The sequence below is a fragment of the Nansenia antarctica genome, assembly GCF_963989245.1.
Source record: "Nansenia antarctica genome assembly, chromosome: 18".
Classification (NCBI taxonomy): domain Eukaryota; kingdom Metazoa; phylum Chordata; class Actinopteri; order Argentiniformes; family Microstomatidae; genus Nansenia; species Nansenia antarctica.
In genome coordinates, this window is record NC_137691.1 from 21005606 (window position 1) to 21016952 (window position 11347).

The window sequence follows — 11347 nt, forward strand, 5'->3', positions numbered from 1 at the left end:
TTCACCATCAACCCACCATTCTGTCCTTCTCTGTTACACTGACCTTCTGACTCTGAATCTGACTCCATAACCCTGACCACATCACAACTACTTGACCACTACTTGACCACACACGCTAACCACACTCCCTGAATGACTCCACAGTATATCCCTGAACTCATTCACTTTTTCCACAATTCTGACTCATATAGGATTACTATGCAACGTAAAATATAATGATCGCCTAACAAAAATCAATTGCAACGTCTACCTGTATTACATTCTACCTGTGTTACATAGGCCTACCTGTATTACATTTTCACCATTTAGCAGATGCTTTTATCAGACGCAACTTATAATTAGAGATTACAGGGAGAGTCTCCCTGGAGTCATTTTAGGACTGAGTGCCTTACTCAAGAGCACACTAGTCATGGTGTTCCCAGGTGGAATTCGAACTCATGACCTACTGATCACCAGTCCAACTCACTATGGACTAAGCCAACCCTACCCCCCAACCTGTATAAAGGCCAAGAAACATCAGCTTCATAACTGTATTCCTCCTAACAATACAATCTCATTCAGCAGAGCAGAAGCGATGCCTACCTCTGTGAGGTGCGGGTTGGGGTTGAACCCACACTGGTTGCACACCATAGAGTGGCATTGCGTGCAGGTGCTGCAGTTTGGCTGGTCATCCGTGGTGCCCGTCAAGTCAGCGGTCTTGCAGACAGGGCACAGCTTGCTGCTGGGCATGGGAGCGATCTGGGGCACGGAGTAGGGGGAGGTGGGGGCGCTGCCTCGGTCCGGAGACACCGACGGAGACCTCCCGGTCCTGCCGCCGCCCACGTCCACCTGGAGGTTCTTGCGGGACACGTGACCCTGCTCCCCCGGGGCGGCTGCAGGCTGGTGGCTCTCGTGAGCGGCGAGGCGGTCCCCGGTCCCCTGGCCAGTCTGGACCCCTGCTCTGGGCCCCGCGGCAGGGTCTGTCTGGGGGGGTCTGCCGGAGACGCTGTGGAGGACAGACACACGTTAGAATCTCATGAAAAGACATTCCACCTCTCCACAGAAGGGTTTGGGGGCTGATGTTTTAGCTGAAGATTGACATCTTTACAGTAAAAAGGTGCAGAGGTCAGTAACACGGTGTGAACATTCCTAGCTCAGTAAACACATCCGCACCAAGGTGCACATGCAGTGCACCAAACCACACAAACCATGGAATGCCATCGACCTGTTATGAAAGTGGAAACACCAATACAAGCAGTGACCCATTGGAACCTCAAGACATGGGAGTTTGAATAAGTGTTTTATGTTGGTGAGATAAGAGAAGTGCATTTTCCTTCTTCAAAGAGCTGTGAATGTAAAGCCTTTTCTGCTTCACTGCTTCCACAGTTTCAGCCTACTGATGGCCGGGCGATGGGAAAGACCAAGTTCTCCCAGCTCTAGAGATGGAAGCAGTAGGCAATAAGCAGCTAAACAAACATTTTCTCTCTAAATTATACACACACACACACACACACACACACACGCACACACACAGTAACACCCCCGCCCCCCTCCATCCACTGAGTAGAGACACAAGCATGCCTTTAGAACTTGTATACATGTAGTGGCTTTTGTTCAGTGCATGTTAACTGAGCGTGGCTTTTACTGTTGAGTTACGTCTGTCCTTAATTGCATTTAGATTATGTACAGTTTCTGGTGGATTGTGTCTCAGTCTTTGTAGCCTTAAAGCTAGTCTCCATGGTGTGGTTAGTGAGAGAGGAGGTGGTTTATCAGACGTCAGCAGCACTAATAACTTCTCTTTTCTGCTCATTCTGGCCCACAGACGCTAGCCCAGGGATTAGCCCATGTAATTAAACAGGAATGGAGGACAGGAACAGCTCTCTGCTGTCACAACAACGCAGGCCTTGTTTTGTTGCTCTTCAAAGCCAGGCTCGGCAGCCCTGCTGCCAGGGTGGGAGAGGGATGGAAATGAGGGAGAGAATTAAAATAGCAGTTTTTTGTGTATAGCTGATGTTTGTGACAGTGAGTCACTGAAGACAGAGTGAGCAGCAGCACAGCTCCAAACACCACTCTCTCTCTCTCTCTCTCTCTCTCTCTCTCTCTCTCTCTCTCTCTCTCTCTCTCTCTCTCTCTTGTTGGAGTCTCTCTCTCTCACTCTTTCTCTCTCGGCCTAGGAGTCCTCAGTCCACCTAATGCCTGCTCAAATAAAACCATCACCACAACGCCTGACAAAAATCTTTGGCAAAATCATCCAAGCTGAGTATCCCTTTCAGAAAAACCACTGAAACATATCCTAAACATATAATGCACTTCCACAAAGGTGCTATTTACAGGACTCTGGGTCTACAGGCCTAACGGCAAATTAGCCTGTTATACATTAGCAGTGTCTAAGCTGGTTATATGAGATGTATAATTACCGGTTCATGATTGATGCTACTACAACATAAAGACTGCCAGGCCTGTTGTTCTACATTAGGTGAAATGGTGGAGACCCCAACTACAGCTGTCAATGCAAAAAAACTGCACGCTTGCCCAGTTAAAAAACACACCACTATTTAGTGGTGAAGATGGTACTGACCATAAATGGTGATTAGTGTCACTGTTAGACTTGACTTTTAAAGAATAATAAACAAGATAATTGTTAAAAAGAACATAATATGTGTACAAAAACAAATCGTATTTTGGAACATGTTTAGAATGTTTAAAATAACAACGGCAGTTCGAGCGGGGACCCCTGTGATCTTTACAATGTCCAAACCTCAGACATGAAACCAAAAGAGTGTCAAACGGACGCCAGGGGATAACAGTTTAAAAGGCTCTCTTTATAGACGCTACATCTCACAATGAAGAGCTCCTTGAGTTCTCCTGTTATTCAGCAATGAGAATCAGCTTGTTAAAAACCAAGTGAGTTGTTTGCGCTATCACTCTGTGAATGCTGGAGTGTCTAGAAGATGGCGGTCCTCTAGGCTGATGGGTGCTCCTCTGGGTCTGATGCCAGTGTGAGTGAGAAGGAGGCAGACACAGTAAGTCTCCCAACCTCTACGCTCATGTATACCAATGTCAGTGAAGAAACTTCCCTACACAGATGAATAAGGCAGCTGCAGTATAGTTTCTACCCTCAGAGCTGAAGACAGAGTATTCTCATTATAGATACTGTAAACTCTATAATATGAGCACAGACAAAAAGCTTTTTTCCCCATACAGTTAAGACACACAGTGCAGCACATAGTGCAGCTCAGTAACACAAATGCCTAAAGCCTCTACTCTGCAGAACCCCTATCCACAGGACAGACAGACAGACACGATTACAGTGCAGACACATGTGCAGACACAGACAGAGATGCTGTCCAAGCTACTATGCTCATAGGGCTGCTGACACACATAGAGATTCAGATCTTCAGAGCTTTAGAGCTTCTCTCACAAGAGCAGGAACTGACCTCCTTAATGCAGACACAGGCCTGGCTCAGTAATGATGCTTCTTGTGGGAGTTTTTAACTATGAAATATTCAAATCAATCTTCAATATATATATATATATATATATATATAAACTCCTCAAAAAAAGTTTGGAAACGTTATTTCAGTCGATTCTTCCTCCCCTGGTAATAATACCAGTTGGTATTGTATTTTATATCGTTGGAAAGCCTGATTAGTCACCTTTACAATGAGGTACAACTTGTAAGGGTCAGGAGGAAGATGTTCAATTGAAACCCGAATGAAGAGGTTTGAAAGTCTGCTAGGGGCTTGTTGATCAGTGCTCTGTTCAGTCTTAACCTAAGGGCTGTTTGGTTGAGTAGCACTCACAGTGACTTGGCATCGAAACTATAACTATGAAATATTCAAATCAATCTTCAATATATATATATATATATATATATATATATATAAACTCCTCAAAAAAAGTTTGGAAACGTTATTTCAGTCGATTCTTCCTCCCCTGGTAATAATACCAGTTGGTATTGTATTTTATATCGTTGGAAAGCCTGATTAGTCACCTTTACAATGAGGTACAACTTGTAAGGGTCATGCATTTGTGGAATGAGTAACACAGCTAAACGTGTGGGTAGCAGCCCAAAAAAATTTGCCAAAATCCCAATGCAATCCCAATGCAAAATCCCAATGCAATATCCTTCTGTTGGTATTCACTCTCGTTTTGAGCTTCAAGTGCTGGCAGGTGTATGTCAGTCACAGGTGTGTGACTGGCCCCTGATTGGCACCTAAGTGACAGGAATGATATTCTGGGGCCAGTGGCGATCCCATATCTCCAGAATCTGGGACCTAACTCCATCCTCCAGGATGACAACGCTCGCCCCCACAGAGCCAGGATCATCACAGAATACCTCCAGAATTTTGGAGTGGAGAGGATGGAATGGCCTGCCGTGAGTCCAGACCTCAACCCAATTGAACACTTGTGGGATCAGCTTGGGCGTGCTGTACGTGCCAAAGTGACTAACGCAACCATGTTGGCTGACTTGCGGCAAATCCTGGTTGAGGAATGACCAGCATGAGGAGGAGGTGCCAAGCTGTTGTGACTGCGTATGGATCTTCCACACGCTACTGAGGTCCCTGACAGTGTAAAATGAATAAAGTGTAAAAATGGCCAATATGTGTTGTTTTTTCCTTATTATTGTGGGAGAGTGCATTAATCCAATCCACCAAGCAACTCAAAACGAGAGTGAATACCAACAGAAGAATATTGCATTGGGATTTTGGCAAATATTTTTGGGCCGCTACCCACACGTTTAGCTGTGTTGCTCATTCCACCAATGCATGATCCTTACAAGTTGTACCTCGTTGTAAAGGTGACTAATCAGGCTTTCCAACTATATAAAATACAATACCAATTGGTATTATTAAAGGGGAGGAATAATCAACCAAAATAACGTTTCCGAACTTTTTTTGAGGAGTTTATATACTGGACAGGCAATTACCATTTCCTTTCAACATTGACTACTTCAACATTGACTCCTCCCTGTCTTCTCCTGAGGCAATAGAGAACATCTTGAACCCAAGAGTGTCAGACCCTCCACTTCCACCGAGCCTCTGCCAGTATCTGGCCCAATCCCAAGACCCCCTGTCTTGCCCCTGCAATTTAGCCGACCCCTCCATTTTGCGCGTTCACACGTAGGGGTAGGGTATCCCGATTCTTGTTGGGATAGAGGGGTAGGGCGAAGTGGTAGGGCTACATGGCGAGGGCTACACATAATCGAGTGTTATGAGAAATCTCCCAGAATGCCTTGCGAATCATCAGCACCTTAGTTTAATCCCTAGTATGCTGATGTCTCTAGCTAGCTAGTTATTGTTACAACATTGTTTTAAGGCTGATTTGTGCATGACAGTCCAACATTTTGACATATTCCATGTCACATTTCCCCCCATCCTGATCATCTCCACCTGCTCGGTCTTCACACCTGTGGGTCATCACATCATCTGCTCACAGTATTTAAACCCTAGCTTCCCATCTACTCGTCGCCAGATTGTTGTTTGTCGTTGTCAGTCTCGCTCTCGGCCGCTTAGCAGTGCTTAGTTTCCTGAAGTATTTGTCTCGCCATGTTCTCTCTGTGCTACCGGCGCACTGCCTGCCTGCCAGTCTTAGCTGCCGTGTTCGCTATTAGATTAGATTCAACCTCGAGGCACAGGGTCAGCCATAGTCACAGGGTCAGCCATAGTCACAGGGTCAGCCATAGTCAGTCTGGAGCTATCAAGGCAGTGGCAGACACCTTAGATATGATGTCAACAACCATCCAGTCACTAGGGGATCGAACCAGCAACCTTCCAATTGCTAGCCAGCCTCTCTAACCTCTAGGCTACTTGCTGCCCCTATTCCACCCTGCTACTCTGTTCCCCCCTATTCCCTCATTAAAACCTGATTATTCTATATACGTGTCCTGTCTCTGTGTCTTGCGCTTGGGCTCCTTAGCTCTGACCGTAACAAAGAGATTAGTTTCTCATCGATTTACACCAATCCCTCTCTATCTATCTCTACCTCTACTCCCTCTCTATCTATTGGAACAGAAAGAGGCAGGAGTAAGAGTGTGAGAATTAAAGAGGGTGTGTGTATGTGCGTGTGTGTATGTGTGTGTGTGTGTGTGTGTGTGTGTGTGTGTGTGTGTGTGTGTGTGTGTATGTGCGTGTGTGTGAGAGAGAGACAGAGCTCGAGAAAGAAGATGGCCATGGGTGAAGGGGTAGGTGTACTGTAAGTGTGTGGGCATCTAGGTCTATGCTTGCATAAAGTGCATGTGTTTTGTGTGGAGGGGATGGTTATGTTTGCGTATATGTGCATGAGCATATTTGTATGAGTACAATTTTATAAGGGTTATGTGTTTAAGTAAAGGCCAAGAATGCAGAGCCTTTTTTCCACCTTTCATACCTTTTCACCACATGCACAAACACCAGTAGATTACTACTGTTCACTGTTACTGTTTTGCACATTCCAATCCTATCTTTGAGTTGATGAGGAATGGAGAGAAGCTGATTCTAGCTTTCTTCATATACATCAGCCCTATATCGGCCATTAATATCCGATAAACACTGAACGCTTGTCCACAACGGTCACTATCAAATCGAAATGACTGCACACTCAGAGCAACGATGAACGAGGAAACAGCAATAGTTTAGGGGGGAACCATGCAAGTGGGAGCTTGTGTCATTAAGCGATGAGAATGATGATTAGTAACAGCTTCTTGTGAGTCACACAGAGAATATCGTAGGAAGATTGGACACTAGGGAAGTCAGTTTGTTTGAGCTTGTAGTGATTGAAATCAGAGAGTTATAGTTTCGATGCCAAGTCACTGTGAGTGCTACTCAACCAAACAGCCCTTAGGTTAAGACTGAACAGAGCACTGATCAACAAGCCCCTAGCAGACTTTCAAACCTCTTCATTCGGGTTTCAATTGAACATCTTCCTCCTCCTTCCTGGTTCAGGTTTACACTGTAGTGTAAACATCCTGCTAAACTTCTGGATCATACACTCTCTGCAACATTCTGCTGTTTTTCGGGTTCATGTTTATCTCTCTGCAACCCCATGATGACTAAGACTATAAAAAGTATTATACCACAAAATGGGGTTTTAAATGACATATCTCAATGGGTTTCTTTCTCACCTCCCTCGCTCGAAGAGAGGTGACGACACACATCCATATCTCACACCAGTTGATTTGTATGGACTACTGACGGAGATATCATCATCATCGATATCATCATCGACACTCACACACCCACACCCACAAATATGCACACACACACAAAAACCAACTCCCTGTGTGTCAGCACAGTCAAATTTGTGTCCACAGTTACACAGGGTTAGGATGTGCACAGTAAAAACAGGCTGCCATGTGTTGCTGTTCTGGTTTCCTTCTTGTGTGTGTGTGTGTGTGTGTGTGTGTGTGTGTGTGTGTGTGTGTGTGTGTGTGTGTGTGTGTGTGTGTGTGTGTGCGTGTGTGTGGGTGGGTGGGTGTGCTCGCTATGATACAGAATTAGAGTCGCCAATAGAGCCGTCCTGTAACATCAACAAACAGTTAATGCATACGAGTTGTTTTTACATAAACAATACACCAGCGACCATTTAAAAGGTGTGGCAAGAGTCAGAAACATTGATTGGAATCGTGTTGTTGTCTAGGATTTCATCCATAATATCAACCCTAACCCTATATGATTTCAAATCAATTAATTTTCCTAATAAATAAACCTCATGCGGTGCTATGATTTTAAGCTCGGAGCACAAGTCTCCTCTCAGACACTCAGTTTGCATATGATCCATTGATGTAAAATGTTGATTTGTCTGATGAATGTAATGTTATTTACATTTTCTTAAACGATCTACGTCATTACAGTTTTTCTCTATTGGTTTTCTCAAAGCATAGCTTATTTTCTCTTAACTCTTAACACAAATCCAAAAACTTACACACAAAACCATAATCTCTACAAATCTCTTGCAAAAGCAAACACTGCATTCAAAATAATGTTATGTCTTCTCAAAATGAAATTTTGACGTCAAATGACAAACACACACCATCAAATCAATAGACACTTGCAACAACCAATTGAACACTGATGTGCACAATGGAAAACACTATGATCAGCGAAAAACTATGATAAGATTATCAGTAGGCCTTTTGCATTTTCAGTGTTACACTACATACGTAACAGTAGCCTGTTATAAACTGTTGTGTTTTCATACTCAAATATAAAACACACAAATACAAGAATAGAACGTTTTTTTATTCTGAAATACTGTACACATCTCAGCAATGACAGTTGGATTTGTAAAGTGTTCTTCATACAGAACAAACAATAGAAAAAATTAAATAAGCCTTCTGCATATACTCTACACAAAGGCCACAAGACCTCATCGACATCACAGGCAGTGTTCTCCCTGGCCAAGCAGAGGGGAAAGTATCGCCTGGCATGACGAATCCAGCCCTGATATACTTAAGATATATTACAACACAGGAGAGCTCACCTTTGGCCCTTCTATTGCTAAAGCTATGATTGCTAATTCAAATGCAATAGGTGTTTGGCCCATATGAGGAGTGTGATTGTGTGATTGGTGGTTTGAGTTTAGCATTCTGAATGGTAGTGTTTTCCATGTGAACACACGAGATTTTATCAAGGAAGAATGTGCCAAATGTAGAGAATTGTATTTAGTGTTTTGTTAACTGTGTGGTTTAGAGCTGCAAAATGAGGAAATGTGTTTGTCATTGTGAAGAATTGGTGTGAGATAAAATACACCAGTTTCAGATTTTGGTCATTGTGTTTGAGGTTCCGATGTTAGTGTTTTAAGCGATAGAGAAGACCACTCAGTCACTACCGCCGCTGTTACGTCACGTCACGCCCAATATCACCGGGAAATTGCGATATTATTGTGTTTCATTGAATACGGGTTTTGGAACACATCACACAGGAAGAGAAGAGGTGTATCGCTCCTAAATACAAAGAATTCGCCCCAATATACAAAAGACGCTACAATCTGCTTACCCACGCAAGCGCAACGTGCAGTGAGGGCGTGGAATTCGACATGAATGACTGGTTCATAGTGGCTGACTTATAATTGTACGCAAACAACAAGTATAGGTTACCTTATAGTGCATATGCAAGATTTAAAATGTCTTCCCATATTGTCCAGATCGCTAGCCTGATCGGTTATGTATATGCATCGGCTATTATTCGTATTGTAGCCTTTCAACTAGGCCTACATTGTTGAATAAAACCGACAAGAATCGGTTTAAAAATAGCCGTAATTTATTATGGTGAATATGTGTTGACAACGATGTTGAAATAAATAATTAAAACACCAGCTGAATTTTCTCACCACACACACACTCTCAAAAGCGGCTTCAATGCATTGATCCTCCCTGTGCTGACAACCGTCACGACGGTAAAAAAAATATTGGAAACTGTACTATACCTATCGTTGTATTACCACTGTTCTACAGAACTGTCCTGTACCTGTTAATCCCCGGCCCGAGTCCGGCCCCCGTCCCTCCTGCTGGCGCACCATTGCTGGGCTTGAGCTGCTGTCCAGAGCCTGGGGGTGCTGAAATGGAAGCCGGAGCTCCCGCAGCAGGCTGCACAGCGGCGCCGGGCTGGCCAGGCTGGCCCTCTCCCTCGAGGCTGGCTTCGTTCCCCATCGACTCGGGAGATGATCCGGAGGAGAGACACGATGTTGTACAGTTGTACTGTTGAAATAAAACTCAGAGAAAACTCAACGCTGCTCCCCTTCCGCCATCATCACCTACAACTCAGCATCCCGCACGGAGCACGCGCACTGACGGGAAGGGTAACAGAGCACGCGCGCTGACGCAAAGGGTGGGAGCGACTACGTGCGCGCGCCCCACGTCTTCGTCGTTGCCTAGTCCAGTGGCCGGCTGGTCTAGGAGGCCTGGCCCAGGGGTCAAACGGTGCCTGAGGGAACTCTAGACAAATACATTAATCCAGCTGCTTAGAGCTAGCATAACATTTTAAAGGTAAATTTGATTAATTTATGCGTGTGATTATGATGTGTTGATGTGATCTGTTGATTTGTGTCCTTCAATAAATCATTATTGGAATGTTCCATTACAGTGCACTATATACTGTCTATATCTAAACTCATATAGCATGTCATTTGTCTTTTACTCTAGTAGTTTAGGAGTAAACAAATCCTAAAAAAAAATATCCTCTTACACATACGATGAGTGTATGTGGGTTATTTGTCTCAGTTGAACCTAGCCAGATATTATCCTATGCAAGTCTGATGGACTGCATAGAGTCCAAGACTTTGTCATGTAGGCTATCAAAATAAAAAGACAGTTTCAAATAAAATCCTTCTTTCACTCACTCTATACAGTTTGATAGTGTGATAGATAAATAAAAAGGTGTAAAAGGGGCGCAGGGGTTAAGGCAGCCAGCTAGAGGTCTGAAGGTTGCCGGTTTGATACTTAATTTAATTTAATGTTGTTGTTTTTTTACATTTAACTGAAGCCTTCATGCAAATCGATTTACAATATCTGTCTAAGTAAGTGAATCATCTATCCTTCAGTAATCATAAGAAAAAATAAATTGAGAATTTCCAATTCGGGCTTGTGTGAACATTGATGACACAAGCCTGATTCTCATTCGAGGAATCACTGTTCTATTTATATCTATATCTTGCCCTTATATCACTATTTGCACTTCTGGTTGGATGCTAAACTGCATTTTGTTGTATTGTACTTGTTGTATGACAATAAAGTTGAATCTAATCTAATCAACAGATAATTTTCATGCGCTGTGTGGCTGCTCTAACCCTAACCCTAAACTGACACTGACGTCCGTGGTGTGGTCCTGGTGTAACATGTCCTATTCTTCACACAGGGCACTGTCAGCTGTCAGAACATCAAGACTATGCCTGAAGTGACCTGATCAACTATCATGCTTTCACCATCCCTGCATCTGCCTACGTTTCCCAGGTCGGTCCAATTGGTTGGCATACATAGGTTCCATTACTGACAGCCCACCCAGCCAATGCCTAAAGCAACATTTAATTTAAATCTCTTGAAGTAGAAGTGGAATTCCATCAGTAAATTCCTCCGCTCTTGTCGTTCTAGAACTCCGATGGCTGCTACTCTGGCCTGGGCAGCGTTCTAGAACTCTGGCCTGGGCAGCGGTGTCAGTCCGGTTGTTAAGTCTGACGTCAAACGTGACGTTTTGCAATTTCCGGAACCAGAAATTCTCCGGACCAGAATACCAGTGTACTACAGCAGTAGAATGACAGTTTAATCGTTTTTTAGACTCGGATCTATTCATACAACAAGGGACACAGCACTTTCCCGTTTTCCCCATATTGTCAGGGTATTTGAGCCTCGGAAAAGCGCTATATAAATATAATTTATTATTATTATTATTGCAGC

At 43.8% G+C, this 11347-nt stretch overlaps 1 protein-coding gene across 1 annotated transcript in view; it reads right to left on the reverse strand.

Moving 5' to 3' along the window:
- The window catches only part of bsnb (bassoon (presynaptic cytomatrix protein) b), a gene marked incomplete at both ends in the record, with an annotated part of 80627 nt that extends 71020 nt beyond the window's left edge, over window positions 1–9607 (reverse strand). The window contains 2 exons of the mRNA XM_080548053.1: window positions 583–973; window positions 9426–9607. Coding sequence (XP_080404179.1) covers window positions 583–973; window positions 9426–9607 — 573 coding nt within the window. The remainder of the gene's footprint in view (window positions 1–582; window positions 974–9425) is intronic.
- Between the last annotated feature and the right edge of the window lie 1740 nt (window positions 9608–11347).